The sequence below is a fragment of the Leptonotus elevatus genome, chromosome 9 (assembly GCF_054856555.1).
Source record: "Leptonotus elevatus isolate MCC_2025b chromosome 9, RoL_Lele_1.0, whole genome shotgun sequence".
In the NCBI taxonomy this organism is placed as follows: domain Eukaryota; kingdom Metazoa; phylum Chordata; class Actinopteri; order Syngnathiformes; family Syngnathidae; genus Leptonotus; species Leptonotus elevatus.
This window is the reverse complement of record NC_141247.1, coordinates 25,119,860-25,141,473: the sequence shown is the minus strand read 5'-3', so window position 1 is coordinate 25,141,473 and position 21,614 is coordinate 25,119,860. Positions and strand designations below refer to the sequence as shown.

At 43.0% G+C, this 21,614-nt stretch overlaps 2 protein-coding genes across 3 annotated transcripts in view; one reads left to right on the top strand and one right to left on the bottom strand.

Annotated features, from left to right (window-relative positions):
* The window catches only part of mrpl11 (mitochondrial ribosomal protein L11), a 55,868-nt gene that overhangs the window by 18,201 nt on the left and 16,053 nt on the right, over positions 1-21,614 (bottom strand). The window contains exon 3 of the mRNA XM_086085034.1: positions 21,452-21,614. Coding sequence (XP_085941160.1) covers positions 21,452-21,574 — 123 coding nt within the window. The 5' untranslated portion in view covers positions 21,575-21,614. The remainder of the gene's footprint in view (positions 1-21,451) is intronic.
* Positions 1,129-10,932, top strand: tmem265 (transmembrane protein 265). 2 transcript variants are annotated; one of them, XM_086084130.1, is made up of 2 exons: positions 1,129-1,638; positions 8,372-10,932. In XM_086084130.1, the coding sequence occupies exon 2, from the start codon at positions 8,374-8,376 to the stop codon at positions 9,421-9,423; it is 1,050 nt and encodes a 349-aa protein (XP_085940256.1). In that variant the 5' UTR covers positions 1,129-1,638; positions 8,372-8,373; the 3' UTR covers positions 9,424-10,932. The 2 variants fall into 2 exon arrangements, with proteins under 2 accessions (XP_085940256.1, XP_085940255.1); XM_086084129.1 differs by having other exon boundaries at positions 1,129-1,644.

Here is a 21,614-nt window from a genome sequence, read left to right as displayed (position 1 = left end):
ATTCTTTAATAAAAAAGAGAAAAGAAAAAAAAAAGAAGAAAAAAAAAAAAGAAATTCGCAAAAAAAAGTTTTTATGCTTGGAAGAGGTGGACTTTAAAGCATATCAAAAAAAAGGAAAATGCTAATTTCGGCTATCGAAACAGGTTTTGTGAATAAACGCGGATAAGACTGGATCCGTCACACGTTTTGACCGGATATTACGTCACACGCACCTTTGCAGTCATAAAGCAATAGCGGACGATAAAGTAAGGTATGTTTGGGGAGACGACGAAACAGAATCTTTTTGGAATTAAAGAAGCGGATATTGATGCTATTTTAGATGGAAAACGGCAAAGAAACGCTACGGTTTTTCAAAGAAGTACAAAAGCAAACTCATACGACGTCGTCGCACGGCGCAGTCGCTTCCTCTTCTTCTTCTTCTTTTAAATTACTGGTGGGTCACATCTCTATGGTGTATAGCGCCACCTACAGCGGCGGAGTCCCCTCTCAATATTCGCAAAAGAACAACAGATGGAAACGGGCAGAATTGTCACGTGAGGAAAACAGGCAACTGGCTGGCGTCACTTTTTAAGATGTCACAAAAAACCAAAGCACATATTTTTGCTTTAGTCACGCACTCCTTTCTCCCAAATGGACGAGCCCATTTTCTTGCTAAGATTGGTCGAAATTAAACTCCTGAACTCCATTTTTCCTGTGAGAAAATGGTTGACTTTTCAAACAGTTGCACTTGTTCTCCTGTTGATGACCAAAGAATGGAAAAAGCAGAATCAAACTCTTTTTTTTTTTCTTTTTTTTTCCCCCGTTGAGCCATTTGTGTGGATTTGAAAATCAATCTATCAAAATCCGTCAGAATACTCAGAAGAGGAAAGTGGCTCAAGATGTAAAACTGCAAATGGGATTCTAATGTCAGGCGCTCAGCCGCCATAAACCTCAGCGCACGTCATTAGAATAAATACTCCGGCTTTCCATACAGTGTCAACTTCCCACAGCTGAGGTTGCGGGGGAGCTCAGGCGAGGTGAGGGTGGGTGTGTGTGTGTGTGTGGGGGGGGGGGGTCTCGCAGGGGGGGAGGTCCTCTGTTGAGCACGTAACCCGCTTACAAATGAACAAACTCACGCGCCGCGCACGCCACTTTCTCTTTTCTCTCTCTTTTCTTTTTTGAGGGGGAGGCGTTGCGCATCGTCGGCGAGCCGCGGCGGCTGCGCTCCTCCCGTCCTCCATTCCTTCCTTCTGCTCCACTTGGGACGCGTCTCGCTCGGCGGCTCTGCGCGGCATCGCTGCCCCCACTCGGCCAAGCGACACTGCGGCGCGGTGATGGGATCAGCCTCCTCCCGGGTCCCCCCGCAAGCCATCTGCCATGCCGGATCCGCATCGGGGGAGCTGCTCCTCTCGCGCTTCCTCGTCTTCTTCCTCACGTTGGAATAAACTCCAGTGGCTCGTGGCACCATCTCGGCGCCAGGATCGACAGGCAGCCCGGACCGTCAGCCTCCATCAGCGGGCTTATCAGCGGCAATAAAAAAAAGGCCACTTTATTGGTCACAGACGGCACCGCCGCTTTCCGGACGAGCCGCTACCGCCGCGCGCCGCTGTAAATCAAGCCCGGAGCATCGGAGGGAGCACCCGGGTGCAAAGACGAATGGTTCGGGTAACTCAATCTTTTTCTACTTCACTATCTGTCAGCCACGCACGCTCGTGTTTCTCCTAATGGCCGGGGCGCGAACGAAACGGGTGTCATTAATAGATTGGTCAATTGGTGAGCATGATGAGATAAAAAAAATAAAAAAATAAAAAGCAGGTTTCACGCTGTGAGTGCTCCAAACGTTTCTCCACGGGACGCTACCTGATAAGTCAACAGATGTTTTGTCCTCGTGTGCAGATTGATGAAGTGATTAACATCCAGCTTGGCCGCTAATAAATTAGTTTGCCATCATCACACTTGTCGTCCTACAAATTGTAAAACAATTCTCGTCTGTGTATGTGATACATATTTATGATGCTTCTTGATCTCATTCCAGCTGGTTTCATGCTATAAGCCTAGAATGGCGCTGACCTCCGCCAAGGCTCAAAAACTCATATAATGAGCCCGTGCATGTTCACGGTTCGGCAGTCACCACTTAACTTCTTTGTGGGCAAAAGTCTCCGAAGTAATTGGCACACTTTCTGCTTTAAACTGCCACAAGATGGCAGCAAAGCACTACTTTTTGTCAAAATAAAGCTCCTCAATTCATAGTTCCTTAGCACCACACATCACATTGAAAATCCTCAACTCACTTCAACATCATTACTTGGCATCAAGATGCCGCAAGAGTGCACCTAAGCACTACTTTTGTAAATGAGGCACCTCAACCCATTTCTTCATCTAGATGCCACAAGATGGTGCCAAAATGAAATTCATTGGCGCACAATAGCACCAAAGCACTACTTTTGTTTGTATGAAGGACTTCAATCCATTTGGTGGCACCAAAGTGGCATTTATTTTAGTTTTTCAATATGTTGTTTGTTCTGGTTTGATGAGAACGCAATCGTTTCTAGGCCAACCCGATGCATAAATTCCAGTAGCTAGAAAGAAACACTAAGTTCCAACATACACAATTTCGAGATTACTAAGTAGTTTGCTGCATGGCGTAAGGATACGTAAATGAATACGTGGTCAGATGGCACAAGAATGATGCTCAGTTAAGTCTGATTGTTTTATATTTATGGCCTAATATTTACTGGAATTAGTAGTGGTGCATAAAGTATTGTAGTAGTGTTGATTGGCTGGCGACCAATCACGGACGTACCGCTTCCCGTTTGAAGCCTCCGCTCACATTCCAAAAACATCTTGAGAGGTTCATTCAAGACGCCAACTTGAATTTTTTTTGGCTTGGTTTTGTTGACAAAATTAACACTACTAGACACTGTGGAAATAATAAAATATACTGCATGTGAAGTCATGCGGGATAGTCTCGTGCTGACCAGCGACACGGTAGAAAATGGATGAATGGATCTACGGTTCATAAATCATGAGAAAAATGTAGTAAAACGCAGGGAAATGTCTTTTGTGTGGCGGTAAGAGAAAAGATCAACAAGAGCCCAATAATACCCCCCCCCCCCCACACCCCACCTGCCTACACGCCATTACTCATTCTTAAAGCGAAATTGGTTGCCTCACCTTGTCAACAGTGCTGTCACCGAGCAGACAAGGAGGAGGGAGTGCCGGTGATGAATTGGCCCCTGATTGATGAGCGCGGCGGACAGGTGGGCCATCAGCACGCTCCCCCGCTCACAACACAACACAACAAGCGTCGCAACACAAACGCCGTCAGTCAAGTGGGAGATTTCCCCTTCCACGTATTATATGCAGGTGAAATAAGTGAAGAGGCGGCGCGACCATAAAACCCATAAAACCTCCCCGCCTGCCATCTAGCAGATTATCAGCTTTGCCGGAACCGCAGGGCCACATTTCCAATTCATCCAATTTGAGGCTGGCCATAATCAACGTTTCGAGGGCGATGAAACAAAAAGGGCTTGGAAACGATCAGATAGCAAGAAACCGCCAGCGTGATCGGCGCGTGTCAACACCGCCGGCCCGGGAGCACATTAAACACGTTCTCCTCGCTTTGATTCACACAACTCCCCCCCCCCCCCCCCCATAAAGTCTGCGATGTATTCCAACGCCGCCTGTGATGAATATATTCGCATTCATCGGCGCCAAGCCGGAGAAGCGCCTTCATTTGAGCGCGTGGAAGTCACTTCCTATCTGCCGTTGGTGGCTTTTTACCCCACCCCCCCTCTCCCTTGGAGATTATTTATGAACTATTAAAATCATGCAGTAACACTTTATTAGGCAGAAAGCCAAGAGGCCTATTAATCTTTCACTCGGAGTCATATGCTAATTTTCACACTGGCACACAGATGATCTCGAACCTCCCTTTTTAACTCGGCAGAGTTTCCCGGTTATCTTCAATGTGTCAGATGGCGCAGAGGAGACAGCAAAGGCCCTTTTTTACTCTTTCAGGCCGGGAGGAAAATATTCATGCAGCCAAACCACACTAGTTCGTAGTTGACCTCTCATGACCTCGCAAAGTTTTTAAGCTACTGTGTTAATACAATACAAATATCATTCCATACTCTGTTGGCGTGTGAGGCTTCCAACGTGTTGGTATTTCTCTCACTCATATTTGATGAAATTAAGGTAGAAAAGTGCTACGCAAGTGAAAGGCCATTTACCATCTTCTGCTCAAAAGCTGTGCGGATCTCAAATCCAAAGAGGTGCAACGCCGCCATCTGCAGGGATCTGTTTGTCATTACGGCGGCTTACAAACTTCGAATTTCTCAGACAAGCTGGACAAGATCTTCCTCAACGCTGACCCTTGGAAAAAACAATATGCACGTCAGTGGCAACACACGTTTGAATTCCAGTTGATGTATCTGAACAGCCATGGCAGTCAATGAGTTAAGAGTTAGAAGAAGAGGCAGAGAAGGGCCCCTACTAAGCTGCAATAATGGTCATTGTTCCTTACAGAGCATAAAGAAGAAATGCCAGTGAGTACTGCAGTATGCTCGGTTTGCATGTGTTGCTGTTTAGAATTACCAACAATAACAACTAGGATAATTTCCTATAGCCAGTTTTTGATGTCCCGCATTATCTGTTAGCATTAAGCTAGAGGACTTTCGTTAGACAGAATGATATGGTTTGTTTGACATGTTGGTGTTTAAAAATAGAATGTCTCATTCCGTCTTATGTCAAAAGCTTTACTGTAAATTTCAACTGGGAGTGACAAACGTTTTTTTCTTCTTATTTGGAGATCTTTGGAAGTGAGTCTTTTTGTCCTTTTCTTGAAGTGATGTTATGTGTTGAAAACAGGTGGCAAGAAATACAGCGCGGTCCCATATACTTTGGATTCAGCATTAGCAAATATATATATATTTTTTTTATTGGAACCTATCATCTATTATTTGGTGACAAACTCCCCCTGTTGTTGATTTTGTGAACAACAGTATTGCTTTGGTGCCATTTGTAGGCATCTTTTAAACCAAGGAACAACTGAAATCATTTGAGGAGCTTAATTTAGACAAAAGTCGTCTTTTGTCGCCGTCTTGTGGCATCCACGGGCAAATTACAGTACAGTATAAACCTTCTTGAGTGATTTCCGGGTAGTCGGGGGAAGGTTACAACCCCAATATCTACCAAACAGTGGACTTCAAAAAGCGTCTATTAGTAAGTTGAAATGTGCTACAAGCACGCGGGTGGATAAAAGTTTTTTTTAATTTTATTTATATCGTCTCTCTCGATCACAGATTTTCACCAATCATGGGATGTCAGGAACGTATATCCAACCGCATTGGGACAAGGAAGTCGACTGTGCTCATGTTTCAGTGGCGCACGTTAGTCCGAGGCTTGCGGCCTTTGCTGATGGCATCGTCGTCTAAACAGTCGCTATTATAATCCCATCGATCCGCGCGAAAGGGTTAACGCCCTCGGGGGACCGCGCAGTAGTCGAGTGTCGCGCAGTTTGATAAAGACGCGTGGGATAGATCTCGCTGTAACGCCAATGATCATTGCTCATTCTGCAATCAATAGTGAGGTTTATTCTGCGCCTGAGCTACGAGCCGCGGCGTGTCCGCTAAGGGCGGGAAAAAGTAATTTGTCGCTGTTCGTTCGGAACGAGAGGGATTCTTGATGGCAGCAGAATGCAAAAAGTGGCAAAAGTAATCACACTTTGCAGTCAAAAGTACTGATAGTTGTGCAAGAGGGAAAAAACAACACGGTGGTAAAAAGGAACGGTGTTTTTTGGATTTGTTGGGGTCTGGATGTTTCTTGGGCTGGGGAGGAGTTCTGGTGGGGGATGTCTGGTCGGTGCTGGATTTCACCTTCCTTGGTTTTCTTCGGTCCCCTCGGGTCTCCTGACGGCGGTGTTCGGTTTAGGTGAACGCTATGAGATTTTTTTCTAATAGGTTTTCTGGTGAGCTAACAAATACACACACGCACGCACGCACGCACGCACATACACATACTCACCCACACACACAAAAAAAAAAAAAAAATATATATATATATATATATATATATATATATATATATATATATATATATATATATATATATATATATATATATATATATATATATATATATATATATATATATGTATATATATGTATATATATATATATATATATATATATTTAAAAAAAAAAAAAAAAAAAGAGCAATGATGATGACATTTCCGAATGAACAATACTGAGCTCTTAAAAAAAAAAAAAAAAAAAGGGAACGGTCAAGTAAAAATGTACAGACTACAGAGTATGATCAAGTAGCAAACGTACTCACAGGCTGTACTTAAGTACTTAGGATAATTTAGTACTTAACTGGAAAACAAAAAAGGGTGACGTACTGCTTGACATCCTTAAGTAAAAAAGTACAGACTGAAATGTAATTAAGGATACATCCATCCATTTTCTGTATCGCTTATCCTCATTAAGGTCAAAAGTAAAAACGACTTCTTATGATCAATTACATACAATACCCATTTGGATGACCTGTTACGATGAAAGAAGCACCCAAAGCAACTCGATCAATCAAGATCTCGACCACGGTTGAATTTACCACTCGCCATTGATATCTTTTTTATTTTTTTATTTTTATTTTTTTTACCTCACATCTTTATCCACTGAGATTGAAAAAAAAACGTAGGAAACGTATTTTGACAAAGTGAGAAGTAGAAAGTACATCTACTTGCTTTCAAATGTAACGAGTAGAAAAATTAAATCCAAGTAAATTACAAATCTAGTCAAAGGGCAGTTAACGACATATTTGTTCTTTGTTCCTTCTTACCGCCGGCAAAATACGAGACGAAACTAGCGAGATAACAGAAGCGACGGCAGGGACGGAGTCGAGTGAATCAATTATGAATACAGCGAGAGCAAATTGCAAGTGAAACAACAGTTCAGAGTGCTCGGAATATCTCAGAGAGGGAGCAACGAAAGGAAGGACGGAAATTTGGCCAAAGATGAGAAGCGCTTGTCAACATTGTTAACCGTAGCAACAAGCAGCCCTCGTTCTCGTTTGCTTTTTTTGGCAACAGTGGTGTGACTTCTCCATGGAAACTTGTAAACAAATTGATGTACATTCTTATAACTGTAAGTCTTGCTTGTGTGAGTTGCTTAATGCTGACAACAAATTCAGATGTTGGGAATCATTTCTGTTGGATTAAATTAGAAGTCGGACAAGAATTTGGGAAACGAGAAAACAATGGCAGTCGGATAACGCAGAGGCCACGTTGAGTCAAGATAACGACAATATTCCACAAATTCGTCTTTAGTTGGTTATCCCAACCGAAATTCGGGAAAAGAACAGTTTGCTTTGCTAGTCCTTCAATGTGAAACAAACTACAAAAAGATAGCAAATTGCCAGGACGAGTTACACGGCAAGAATTTAGAACCATTCGACAAGATTACGAAAGTAACTCGTTCAGATGGTGCAATCGCGTCTGATGACTTGCCCAATGAACCTGTTGAATGTTTTTTTGCCTGTTAGAATGTGAACCTTTTGTCTGGCTTGCTTGCTAGTACTGGTGGAATTCCGGTCGCAATGCAGCAGATACGTCCACGTCAAAATTGAGCAGTAATACATTTGATAATAATGCATAGATTTGTGGAGACTGAGGTCAAGTTGTATTTTACAATTTAAAAAAATGTCCAGAATTTCACAAGTTACTTCATGGTTTTCTTTTTTTTCTTTTTTTAAGAGCTCAGTATTGTTCATTCGGAAATGTCATCATCATTGCTCCTTTTTTTTTTTTTTTTTTTTGGAGACTGAGGTCAAGTTGTATTTTACAATTTAAAAAATGTCCAGAATTTCACAAGTTACTTCATGTTTTTTTTTTTTTTTTTTAAAGAGCTCAGTATTGTTCATTCGGAAATGTCATCATCATTGCTCTTTTTTTTTTTTTTTTTTTTTTGTGGAGACTGAGGTCAAGTTGTATTTTACAATTTAAAAAAATATCCAGAATTTCACAAGTTACTTCATGTTAAAGATGAGATAGCTCTTAATATCAAAAAAAAACTGCACTGAGCGGTCAGCAACGTCTTACAAATGCAATTATGCCACCTAGTGGCAGAAAAACGACCTCAACATCACACTTTCTTTTACAGCATGAGTAGATCTTTTTAACTCAATTTTATTATTTATTATTAATATTTCTATTAGTTACTATTTTGTTGTACATTTAGAACAGATATAAAATTTGCGATTAATCATGAGTTAACTATTAAAGTCATGCGATTAATTATGATTTTTAAAAATGTAATCGCCTGACACCCCTCGTAAGACTACATATGATTTGAAAACTCCCAAGGCCTAACCTAAAGGAAATGCATCTTTCCAGGCATGGTGCCCACGCCCCAGGTGTGCGTCTCCACCCTGGTCACGGTGAGCACGATGGCGGTGGTGGACCTTTACCTGCTGGAGCAAAGCATGCTGGGAGCTCGCGGGCTGCCGGGGCCCAACGTGTGGCAGTGCGTGGCCGTGTTGCTGGGCGACGCGGGCTTCCTGCTGGCGCTGCGCTTCGTGTCGGCCGGGGTGATGTCGGAGGCGCGCTCGCCCCGCCGCGGCTTCGCCAACGCTCTCTGGTTCCTGTTCCTGTCGCTGCTCCAGCTCAAGCTCTTCTTCGTCTGCCACAACTACAGGCAGGAGCGCCGGCCGCCCGACCCGCTGGCCAGAAAGGTCCTGACGCTCTTGCTGTCCATCTGCCTGCCGTCCCTGTTCCTGATCCTCACGGGGGCCGACTACATGACCCCGCAGCGCAGGAAGCAGGAGGTGCGGGGTCGCCTGCTGTGGGTGGTGGTGGACCTGCTGGATGTGCTGGATCTGCAGGCCGGGCTGTGGGAGGCCCAAGGAGGGGCGGCGAACCCCGAGCAGCGGCTGCCCATCTGGGCCGAGGGCTTGGTTTTCTTTTACTGCTACGCCCTCCTGCTTTTGCTACCGTGCGTGGCGCTCACGGAACTGGGGGCCACGGGCCTACCGGGACAGAGGGGGCCCCGCAAGGAGGCTTTGTACCCTTGGCTCAGCTTGGTCACCATCAACATCTTCACCCTGGGCCTGAGGGGCGCCGGCATGCTGTGGTACAGGGACCCCCGGGTCTCAACGGTCTTCCTGGGCAAGAACCTGCTGGCGTTGGCGGTGAAGCTGAGCTCGGCCTGGGAGAAGCACAAACAGGAGCGCGGTTCGGGAGGGGTCGGGGCGGCGGCCGGAAGTCGAGTCGAGGAATCGGCGCTAGCCAGTCGGGGCTCGGCGCAGGAAGAGGGCCAGCCTGAAGGGAAAAGCTCCTCGGCTCACTTCCACACGCTGACTCGTTCGCAGAGCCACACGCTCGCACACGTGAGCCCGGGACACGCAGAGTCAACCTTGGCACCCTCTTTCATTTCTCATGAACTCTAGATGCACTCCCACGCGCGCACAAATGTACAGTGTGCATAATCTATGCACACCCACGGCCAAAAGCCTGACAAGCCAAACAGATGGACACAATGGATGCGATGCCGCGAAGCTTGGATTTATGCACACTCGGATCACCGCGTTTGTTTGTTTGTGGGCGTCAACGCAGAATCGACTTCGCGCTGAGAAGATTGTTCCGAGAATGTATGTCTATGGCTCCTGGTGCTCAAATCGTCGCCGGCGGGCGGAATCTTCCTATGCCCAAATATGGTCAAACATACATGCATCATAAATAGATACTGCTGGCCTGTCCCCACATCGTCTGCTATTTTGATGCATTATTAACCAATTTAACGAGTTGAAACAGAGAATAAATCTATGAACTCTTGAATGCTCAAATATATGATAAGTTTTGTATAACGCTGCGGCATTATGTGAAACTGGTTAAGTTCCATACATTTTGACTGAGCATGTTTTGTTCAAAGTGGATCGCTACACTCGGCGGCCACCAAAGTAAGTAAGTGCAAGCGGATTAATTTCCGCCTGCTTTGTCAGCTTATCGTTTTATTTAATGAATCAGTCATGATTCCAAGACAGTGTTTCTCAAATATTTTTTGCTACGCACCCCTCCACTCCCCAAAAATATTTCCCGTACTCTCCACCACGATTACAAATAGTATCATTTGTCTATGAAATTATTGTATGTACCTCTGCGGATGAGCAAATATGCTTTTTTCGCACTCTCTGACAATGAGAGCGCCACTGCCACCTTCTGTCGCGGATGCGCAATTACACTTTATTCTCGAATGGTAACAAAAAAACTTACTTATACGTTTATGCCCATCAAACCGAGCACGCCCCCCCCCCCCCTTCCTTTTTGTCTGGTCGGAGGTCAGTGTGATCTGCATCGGTGGCGGCAGGTGACGTGTGCTATTTTAATCAATACTCCTTAATAATTAAATAATAAGCAACAGACTGATGTGATGACATTGGCAATGCAAGCAAGATGGTGAAGGTGAAGATTCCGCCCAACAGCGACGATATCGTTTGCCTAATAGCATAATTGTCCAAGTCCTTTTTTTTTTTCTCAACGTTTTCAGAAAACAAGAAGAAGAAAGTCGAGATGGTTTGATTCAAACTTACTTTATAGATAACGATGAATTAGAGGACTGAGAATCAACACAGACAAATAAGGAACAACAACAAGCACATCGATCGTTTTTATTGATGCTGTGATTGTGAGCTAAAAATGAGTTGGGCATTTATGCTATTAGACTATCGATATGTTTTTCTGTGCGTCGTCATTTTCGTCAACTTGTAATGCTTTTTAAACTGTTGTGTATTTGCAGCCCGAGTAAAGTCATTGTGAAGGGACTGGGAAGACTGCTGCAATTATCTTATTTGTCCCATGAAAGATCACATTCAATCATGTCTTTTTGCTGAGAAACGTCTTCAACTGTGTTTTGCTAAATCACTTTGTATTGTTCAAATTAAAGAAAGAAAATGAAGATATTTGGGGAAATGGCAGAATGTTCTCTTTTTTTTGTCTCGGCCGCCGAGTGGGATGGAGCGTCAGCGGGTTTGATTGATCCTTCGGCTGACTACAAAATTACTCCAATTTAAGACAGCGCTTCTCATGCCATTCACGCACATAGAACCTCACTTTATTCTTCTTTTTTTTTTATACTCAAAATTATCTTTCTTGCAATATTTATAAGATTGTTTTGTTACAAGTCAGTTCCAATCATTGTAAAGTGCTGGTTGGCAATATGCTCATGAAGAACTCATCAGTAAGAAATAGAAGAAAATAGAGCTTTCTTAAAAGGATGACTTTCAAGCACGGATTTGCTATAAAAAAAAATTGTATATATATATATATATATATATATATATATATATATATATATATACACTGTATTTACACTTTTTGTAAATGACTGAGTAGGATCTTTGTTTCTCATTAACATTTTTCAGTTACGTTTCTCTTAACGAGACAACTCAAAATGCAGTAATCTGACTTTTCGGAACCAAGCCCAACCTGCATTTACATTTTTGTAAATAGCGTTTCTAACATTTATTATTTATCTCAGATTAGACTTGGAAAGGGGTTGAACATTTTCTATTGTAAGTTAAATTGAGAGATTTGAGAACGGTTAGGGTTCTATTTAAATATTGCCATGGTCCCTAAAACGTGTTTATATGTTGTTGTTTTTTATGTTTTTAACGCTCGAGCATACAGAAGGCTTTTGATGCAGCGTCTCACCTGAAGAGGTCGCTGAAAGCAATGGTAGTTATTTCAAAAAACGGCCATCGGGTGGCAGCAGAGTATAAGAGATCAACCAGGGCCATGTTGCAACAAGCTCTTTTCCCCAGTGTTTTAAACAGGTGTGTGAATAATGATGAAACTTAGCTATATTCTAATGCTAATTGTTGCAAAACGGAAAAAGGATAGAAAGATACTTTTTTCCTGATGAAAGAAGAGACTCTAATCTTTCTTTTGGTAGGTTCCATGTTTTTATAGCAAGAGAACACAATATTCTGTGGGCCTTGCAAATTCAGTCAAAATCCAGTAAAACAGTCAGGAGCGAAGGGGGTTGCTTCAGTGAAAATGGCTGCGAGTCAATGAGTTCAAAGGCGTCATTCTTGTGGCCGTGAACTACGTTGAAGTGAAATGAGGAGGTTTCATGAAATGCTTTGTTGGCATCTATCAACATTTAGGAACCTTTTTGCGGGAGTCAATCACTCGCAGATTTTCGCTATTTGCAGCGCATGACTAATCTGTGGCGTTTTTGCATCATCGAGCATTGCGGCAGGTGTACACCGACAGCAGAAGAGCTAAGCGGACCCGGACGGGCTTATGAGAAGTCCATGGCCGTCATCGGCTCCACGCCGCCTCCAAGACAGAATAAAATCTGCCAGTGAGAAAATGTTTCAAGCTCGCATTGGCCCGTCGCGGCCGTTGATGCGGGCACGCATTGACGCGTATTGGCAGCCTGTCGCCCTCGCGCACAAATGAGGCAGTGAAAAGAATTCAAGGCCCATAACGGCTGGTCTACTCGCACACTTACACAAAACAAACACACACATGGATGGACACAAACAGAAACCCACCATGTTTTTCGTTTCTTCTCCGGAGAGTGTGTGACTCCACAGCATGTAAATACAACACGCCGGAAAAAAATCCACAATTTCCCCGGCAGAATGTGTCGCTAACAAAAGGCCGCCATTCATCACAATTACGCCGGCGACTCCTCTTGGAATCCTCAAGTGTGCTGGCGTGTTCTCGCCTTGACGCTAACGGCTGCAGACAAAAAGTCTTGACGTGACGGTGTCAAGTGTTGGACCCGAGTGCACCGCCGGCACCTCTTCTAGGCTTTAATGGTCCCATTAGGTTCAAGTGGGGCCATTTGTCACAATATGGCCACTTATTGTCTCGCCGCTTTACGCGCTCTTCACACATATTTAGGCTAATGAAAACACGGCCGCAAAAAAGAGGAGATCATGTCGAGCTTCTGCCAGCATTTATTCGATTCAGATGCAGGGGCGCCGCGGAACCAGGACTTCTACAGGGAGTGGCCAGGGTGACACTTGATTTGGCCTTTTTCCTGTCTCATGCACTGATTTGCTAGCTAACCGACTAGCCGCTAGCTAATGACACAACAATCTCTTAATTCTTCACAATTGTAAACATTGCTTTTTACTTACATTTGCTCCTGCTTGTTTTTTTTTAACTATGATGTGTTTTTTTTTCTTTGGTAAAAGCACAATTAGTAAAGTTAGTTGATTCAGGAACTGCTGCTTAAACGGTAAACAAATAGAGAACTTAGCTCTTGGGTTCACCTCTTGTATCAACGCATTTAACTCATTTTCTCCCAAAAACGTATAAATATGTTCTAGTCTAAATGCTCCCAAAGATGTATTCATAAATTATTTATTTATTTATTTTCTAATGCTAGAGCATTCAAAAGGCTTTGATTTGGCCTCTGAACTGAAAAGAATGCTTGAAGCAATGGTAGTTATTACAAAAAGGGCCAGCAGGTGGCAGCAGAGTATAAGAGAACAACCAGGGCCATGTTGCAAAAAGCCGTTTCCTCTACTGTTCAACGGGTTTGTGAATAATGATGAAACTTAGCTATATTCTGATGCTAATTGCTGCAAAACGGAAACAGATAGAAATATACTTTTTTTTCCTGATGAAAAAACGATGACGTCACGTCATTGCCGTGCGTAACAAATGAGCCGTCTGCGTGGCTAAATTGCTAAAATCACCACCACAAATGTCATCTTTATACTTCATGTTTCAAGTGGGATTAAACATAAAGTCACAACTGTTACTCGAAACAACTTTGCCGATTCACGTCTCCGAGCAGTGCGGACCTCGCGGATGGGTCAAGCATAAATCACGCTTCATGTCCCCCCGCCCGCGCATATTGGATTTAAGATGACGTCGAGGTCGGATATATGCGACCTGGCCGTTCAGACTGCATTGCAAAAATTCGGATATGTATTCGACCACATATGAAAGTGACCCAGGTTGGATATGAAAAAATAACAATAATCGGACTTGAGCCGTTCAGACTGACATAAAAAAGTCAGATACAGGTCGCATTTGCGAGAAAAAAAAATCCGATCTGGGTCGCAGCGTGAACGGCAGCCTAAGAGCCTCAAGTTCGACACGTGTGCACCTTTGAGGGTTCAGTCGAGTAAATCGACAGCATCCAACTCTCGTCAACCTCGTTTGTCTCATCGAGCTCGCGCTCAAATTTCAAACGCGCTTTTTCAATATACTTTCCCTCTTGGGTAACACTTTTTTCTCTTCCTCAAAAGCAGCTACCTTTTCCAATCGGTCGCGCCTGCTAACCTCTGGATACACTTTGCAGCGTTTTCCCTCCGCTCCCCGTAGACTTTCACATCTTCCAGTCCCTTTGTGCTTCCCTTTCCTTTCTTCGTCGTTTGTGCTAATTTCAGTCTAGCCTGTAATTGCTCTCCAGAGCCAAAAGCTGGCAGTTGTTTTTTTTTTGGTGTCTCGCGCTCCCCTTCTTTTTGCTTATTTCAATCATTTGTATGAATTTGCCTCGCAGTGACCGCGCATCCTACGTGGGTGCACTTCCCGTCAGCGCTGGTTTGTCACAGGCAAGGAGTAGAAAAACAAGGAGGTAAAGGAGGGGGAAGGGGCCTGAGATTAAAGACCTGATGCAGCCACTTAAAGCTCAACTGCGGTTTGCTGCTTGCACATGCACGCACGCACACATTAACACACAGGGGAACACATAAAATAAAAAAACTAGTCACAATCATTTTGATTGGTCGTCACAATTCATAAATAAAAAATTTCCTTGATTTCACTAATTAGTTTTAACTCATTCCCTCCTATTTCACAGAAGCAACCCCCTTCGCTCCCGGCTGTTTTACTGGATTTTGACTGATTTTTCAAGGCCCACAGAATATTGTGTGCTATTGCTATAAAAACATGGAACCTACAAAAGACAGATTAGAGTCTCTTCTTTCATCAGGAGAAAATGTATATTTCTATCTGTTTCTGTTTTGCAGCAATTAGCATTAGAATATAGCTAGGTTTAATCATTATTCACGTTTTTGTAATAACTACCATTGCTTCCAGCATTCGCTTCAGTTCAAAGCCTTTTGTATGTTCTAGCATAAGAAAAACAACAACGTAAACATACGTCTTTGGGAGCATGATAATATTTAAAATAGAACGTATTTATATGTTTTGGGGGAGCAAATGAATTTTTGATATAACTACCAAAAGTCAACTTTAATATAATTTATAACGAGTAACCAGAAAATAAATTAATAATATTAATAAAATAGTAAAATAGCAATATGGAAATAGGAAGAATACTGTTCGTATTGTTGTTACCCACGTATCTTTTTATATGTTACTCCAGCATTTGTGTGTGTGTTATTTGAAGGCAAATCCCTCCATTAACTTCTAATACTCATATTTGCTAGCTCGTCAACAGGGTTTTCCATTGACTGCTAGCTGATGATATTTCTAAAACAAAGAATGTGTCCCTAATTGACACACACACCCCCACACACAGCGAGCCGCCTCGATAACAATGATAAGCCAAACACTCCAAAGGGACTTTTGATGAATGCCTTTTTTGCTCTGATCACCATTCGACGTTTTTGTTGCGTGCGGCCACGTTACCTCATTTCCCTGGCGACGCAGCGACAGCCGGCGTGCGCCTTGCGGCGCTCGCCCACATTTAAGCGACAGACTGGCAGCTAAATCTTTCATCACAGCGCCCGCTGTCAACACCGCGGCTGCAGGAGACGACTTCAAAGTCGGCAGCGAGCAGGCTGGGGAAGGATGCAAACGGCTCGGACGGCCCCGGTGCCGCCTGGCAAACTCGTACAAGCAGCCGGCAAACGCGCACGACAGTGCTACCGCCGTTTACCAATGGAATTCATTCCGTGACAAATACTTTAATCAAGGCTAAGAGTGTATCCAATCAATTTAAGAGCCCTGTGTTGTTGTGCTTTTAAGGGGCGTGGCTTAGCGAGCGACGTCAGGAGCTGAAGTCGCGTTGGTTGCGGACGTTCTGTGCGAGAGGATTTGGTGTGAGTAGTGGCATACAGCAGCTCCTCACATGTGTTTTCATTTTGTGTTTATGCGTTATTCAATAAGTGTCTAAAAGTGCATTGGCCAACATGGCGCTCCTTGCCCACAAGCAAGGGTATCCCAATATCTTAATTGTTCCTTTCACATCTCAAGCTTGCTTGTAACTCCGATTTTGCTAAATAATAATTTGGCTTCCAACACAAAACAAAACAAATAATTCAATCAACTGACAGTTTGAAATAGTTGTGAATTGTAATGTAAATTGTGGCACGTGTTATATTGTTATTGTGACTTTAATACTGCACTAGTGGCAGTATAAGAGCACGACATTTCACGTTTTTCCTTCACTTGTTTCATTATGGCCTTCAAGTGTTTTTCATACAAATATTTACAACAATTTTTACTTTGCGTCGGCCTTAGTGCAGGTTAGCAACTATGGAAAATTTCAACTGCATATCGTACAAAGTTCGCTGTTCACTTTTCAAAGCACAAAGCGCTTTGAATCAATGATCTTACTCATGATTTTAAAAAAAATATGTATTTAGTCTTAATTAAAAAATGAACTTATATTCTTAGTCTTGTGCTGCATTCAAAGGCACTTCGCAATCGGCAGCGTGAAGGTTTATGTGCCGCCTGTGTGAACAATTGAAATTGAACGAGCTCCATCACCCCCCCCCAAAAAAAAAATTGCATATCATAATTTTAAAATCATACTAATCGGTTTCATGTTACAGTCATGACAGAGCAAGCTCGCCCCAAACTAAATCGATTGCAACGTGCAGCTAGCTAGCTAGCTAGCCATGCCTCCACCCTGAAAATGCATCTTCCAATTGGATTGTCCGCTGGCATGGCTGCTTTGGAGTGCTTTGTTGTTGGCAGTGAGTACACGCACGTCAGGCAGAGAAAGTCAAAAGAACGAGGAGGGCCCTAATAAAAAAAAAATAAATAAATAAAAAAAGTCAGACTTTGCAGCCAGTATGTGGACTCGGGTTTTAGAGTGTGCCTCCGTTACAGGGAGAAGGCAGAGAAGATCAGTTTGATATAGAAAAATATGATTGTGAATGATTTTAGCGCATTCAGCTGACACGCCCACAGCGGTTCGAAAGGGGCGAGAATGGCTTGATCCCCCCCCCCCCCCCCCTCGATTTTGAAGCATCATACATGTTTGAAATTTGGCACAGTCGCTCTCTGGTGTGTAAAATGTCCAAGTCACTTCACAAGAACTTAAACGATAAATTGTTGGGTTTCAAACTGTCCAATTTCCAAAGCCTTCCCCAATGAGCGGCCAAACGGCTTCCAAGACAACCACAACAGTCCGACTGAGATCGGTTTCAATGCCCTGAGAAAGTTGCAGAAAACACAAACATGGAAGAAAGTAAGAGCTTTCAAGTTCTAGTAAACATCCATCCATAATTTAACAAGCCACTGGTGGAATCCGATTATCAAGCCAGGACATGGATCACAAGGAGAGCGGAGCGTATAAACTTGAAGGCGGCATTTAAACTGCAGGTCAGAGAATTGTGATTTACTAAATACGTGAAATCATGTGATTTTCAAAAATAGTGTTGTCAAGTTATGGTAGGAAAAAAAAAAGTTGGGATAAACAGTGCAAGCCTTTTAAAGTAGACACAGGTAAAAATAAATAAAAATAAAATAAAAAGTAATCAAATAAAAAAACAGGGTTAGGCAGATTAAAAAAAAAAAAAAAAAAGAGCACTAACATTATTCCTGCAGCGATAAAGCACAAAGACTTTTAATCAGTAGAGAAAAATATTGCCTCCGTCCATGACCAGGCAAAAAATGACATTTTGCATTCAATGGAGGAGAAAAGATCACATGAAGTTCATACTGAATAATGTGCACGCTCAGCAAATCAAGTCAAGGAGGCCTCAAGCTGCTTTTGATCGACAATGACACCAGAGGTGTTCCTAATATTTGGACCATGCCATTTGCATGCACGGGAGCGGATCACCTTTCCATATAATTCACTCTGGTGCAAACATGGCCGCCCATTAAGGCCTGACTGATGAACATAAAAAAGAATTACGACCTTTCCGACAGTGTCAATAAAAACAGGAACATTATAAGCTTCGTAAAAAGCGGCGCCGGCTGCAGAAGATCCTAATAAAGCCAACACGAGTGTGTGTTTTAACAGGGAGAAAAGGTGCGCAAATTGCACGCGATGAAAACACGGGTGCAACTCTTTATTACAGTATCGTTGTCCCTTTAGAAGACAACTTCCCATCCACTCCATTGCCTGGAAGATCCATCAGAAAATAAACTGACGTTTGGTCAGTGGCGAGCAGCACAAATGGTCCACAGCGGGACTGCGACTTTTTCTTTCTTTCTTTCTTTCTTTTTTTTTTTTTTTTTTTTTTTCGCTCAACTGCCAACAAACGAAACCTCAGACGAGGGCTGAGTGCTTTTTTCCGCCGCTCGTCTCATAGTAGCTGCAAGGGCAGAACAAATTCTGACAGTCGGCGTGTAAAAGAGCCCAAAAGGCGCTAAAAGCTTGGCGGGGGGGGATGTGTGACGGGTTGATGTTTCAGCAGCCGCTCGTCTCGCACAAAATAAACAACGGTGCGGCGAGCAGTGCAGTTGAACTTGAGGATGGCGTTTCAAAATAAACAATCCTACACAAGTACAACATAACTAATGCTTATTCTGATCTGATCCGATCCGATCTGATGAGATTTGGTAAATACAGCGGTGCGCCTCAAACAACGAGGAACGCAATTTGCACTCGCTCAGATCTTTTTTGTTTTGTTTTGAGTTGTTAGATTAGGTCTCTTCATGATTTGATAGATGCCTTGAGCGAGGTCGCCGTCGCCGCTGCGACCTGTCCCGGCTTGGCATCATCCTGTCGATCTGCACTCTGGCGCACTTATTCGGTTGAAACCCAGTTAAGACCATCGGGTCACACGTTTTCACATGGGATAGGCTGAGCCGTCCTCCATGTAAGACAGTATAGGAGTCGAGACCATTTCGAATAGATCAGACCTTCTTCCGCATTCAGCAGGAAAAGGCAATCTTTCTGGCACCCAGTAAATAGTTCAACTGAGAAATATGCAGTCTCCTGGTTGTTATGATTAGTATAGCGAGCATTCAAGTTAAAAGAACTGGTGAAAGTTCCCATCCGAACAAGCAACAACTGGACTTCGGAGCACAAGCTATGGCGGCGGCAAATTTCACATCAAGTAGCAGTTTGCCACACAATGGGCAACTCTAAATAGCTTCAAGAAAGGCTGCCAGCTCAATGCTAACAACACAATGCAAAACACCTTCGACAGAATAACCAAATTGCCGTCGGCATTGTGGAAATGATCAACCATACATATTTGAACACAAGCGGCAACAACTCATGCAGACATGGCATATCAAAACATATCACAGGCTAAATTAATGAGCATTCTTGCAGATTAAGTGGAGTTGGCTTTCTTCTGTATTTCGTAATATAAGACAATCCCCTTGATTAGTCCCAGAATGGGGAAATGTGCATCATTTCAGCAGCAATAGAGGATACAGGCATTAAAAAAAAAAAAAAAATAGCATGCACGCAGGACAACTGTATATTCTCAAGCATATATTATATAAAATATCAACTGATTTATATTTGCGTGTACGCAGTGCAGAAGGCAGCGAGAGTGAATCTGCATCCGAAAAGATGAATTGTACATAATAAATAAGAAGCAAAACTCTTGTCCAATCTGTTCAACTCGCCAATGGCATCAATGTGTAACATGTCTGCGTGATTTATACCGCCCCCTGGCGGCCAAGGTGCGCACACCAGCATGAGCAGCACAATGCCCATTGAATTATTGTGATGCACAAACTCTTTCATTCTTTAATTTACATTCTCTTAAATTACCTTATTAGGTGACAGTTTTTATTTGTTTCCTTATTAAAAGACAGCACACATTTTTCAGATTTTTTGTGGGTGGCACTGTAACTCAGATGATTTGAGAGACGAGTGGTTTAAAAGCAAATGTCAAATATATGGAGAGTGATACAGACCGGTGGCGTTTGTGTCTCCAGTGCAGAAAGCGTGAGGGAATTGTGTCAGATGGCGGCACAAAGGACATGCGCGAGCGGAATATGAATGGCAGTTGGGCGAGCGCGGCGGGGAGGAGGACCAAGTGGGATTGAGACAACGTCAAAGATCAGATTGGTCCACAATTAATAAGAATTGCGCATAGAAGGTCAGGTGATAAAAATGAAGATCTCAGGGAAGCGACACTTCATCATTTCGCAGGTTGGATACGATCGTTTTTATGGGCTTTGCCGTTTGAATTGTGTTGCATGCCTCTTGAGTGTAATACCAGCGTGTGCCACAATACGCCGAGCAGCACTGAGCTCGACTGGATGAAGATGAGAACATGAAGAACGAAGAAGAAGAAAAAGAAGCACCATTTTCTTGAATATTTTGCGCTTCAAATATGTTTGTCTTTTGCTTTATGTGTTGCTGCTCTGTGTGTGTTAAAGTAGGACTTGTTTCCGCGTTAAGAAATATCATCACAGCAACGCTAATGTCTGTTAGCCTGCCTGCAGAGTTTTGCATTATGTTAGCTTTAAGCTAATTATGTCATGCTAATCTGTGTATGTTAAAGAGACGGGGTGACCCGATGCAACTTTTTCACTTCCGATACGAGCTTACTGTCCAATACCGTTATCGATCCGATGCAATATCAGCCGAAATGATACCTGCTTGTATTTGTTTTTTTTAGGATGAAATGTTAGAATAGACTTGCTCAAGTGATGCTTTTCAAACAAAGAATTTCAGCATTTCCTAAACCGTTTCAAAACAGTTTTAATAGCTCTCTAAACAGTCTTAATGGTTTTACTGTTTTTAAAGTAGGGTAAGACTGATTATCGGCCGGGCCGGTTATCAGCGCCGATATTCAGCATTTTGACGAATATCGGCATCTGCCATTTTGAAGAATCATATGGCTGATAATAGAAAAGTGTTCAGGGAAGTAATTAAAAACTTTTTTTTAATGCTTTTGTTTGAAATTAAAACTAAGATAAGTAAAAAAAAATTACACTTCAGATAGTTTGAAATTTTGGAATTCTTTATTAACTGTAGAGTTTTTATTAAACTTTTGAAAACATGCTACTGTCCCTGGGAGATCATGGAATTTTTTGTTAGATTTTTTACAAACAAACAAAGATGTCTATTGATTGAGATTTTTTTTTTAAACTCCAATATTTTACGAACTCTAAAAGTTGCTCACTAAACATATGCTCTAAAAATAAAAGAGCTGGAGTTTGTATTTTTTACCTACCCCAGTAGGCGGGCTGCACCCTGAACTGGTTGCCAGCCAACCGCAGAGGTTCAAATAATATTGTTTACAAATTCATATGCTCTTTTTATATCCGAGGGTTCACTGTACTTGGGTTAGTACGACCCTGTTGATGACACGAGGACAGAAAAGGTCATTTTACCTGCCCGAGGATGGGGCCCAGCGGGGGCCCGGGGGCAGCTTGCCCCGATCTGACGATAGCCCGGATCACGCCGCTCGCGTCAAACCTCTTCGCGGCCTTGACCGCCTTGATGGTCCTTGACATGTTCCCGGCTTCCTGCCGAACCAATCACACAACACGGCCC

Bases quoted from the DNA above. Each gene is read 5' to 3' on its own strand.
- tmem265 (XM_086084130.1), top strand. From the start codon at position 8,374: ATGGTGCCCACGCCCCAGGTGTGCGTCTCCACCCTGGTCACGGTGAGC.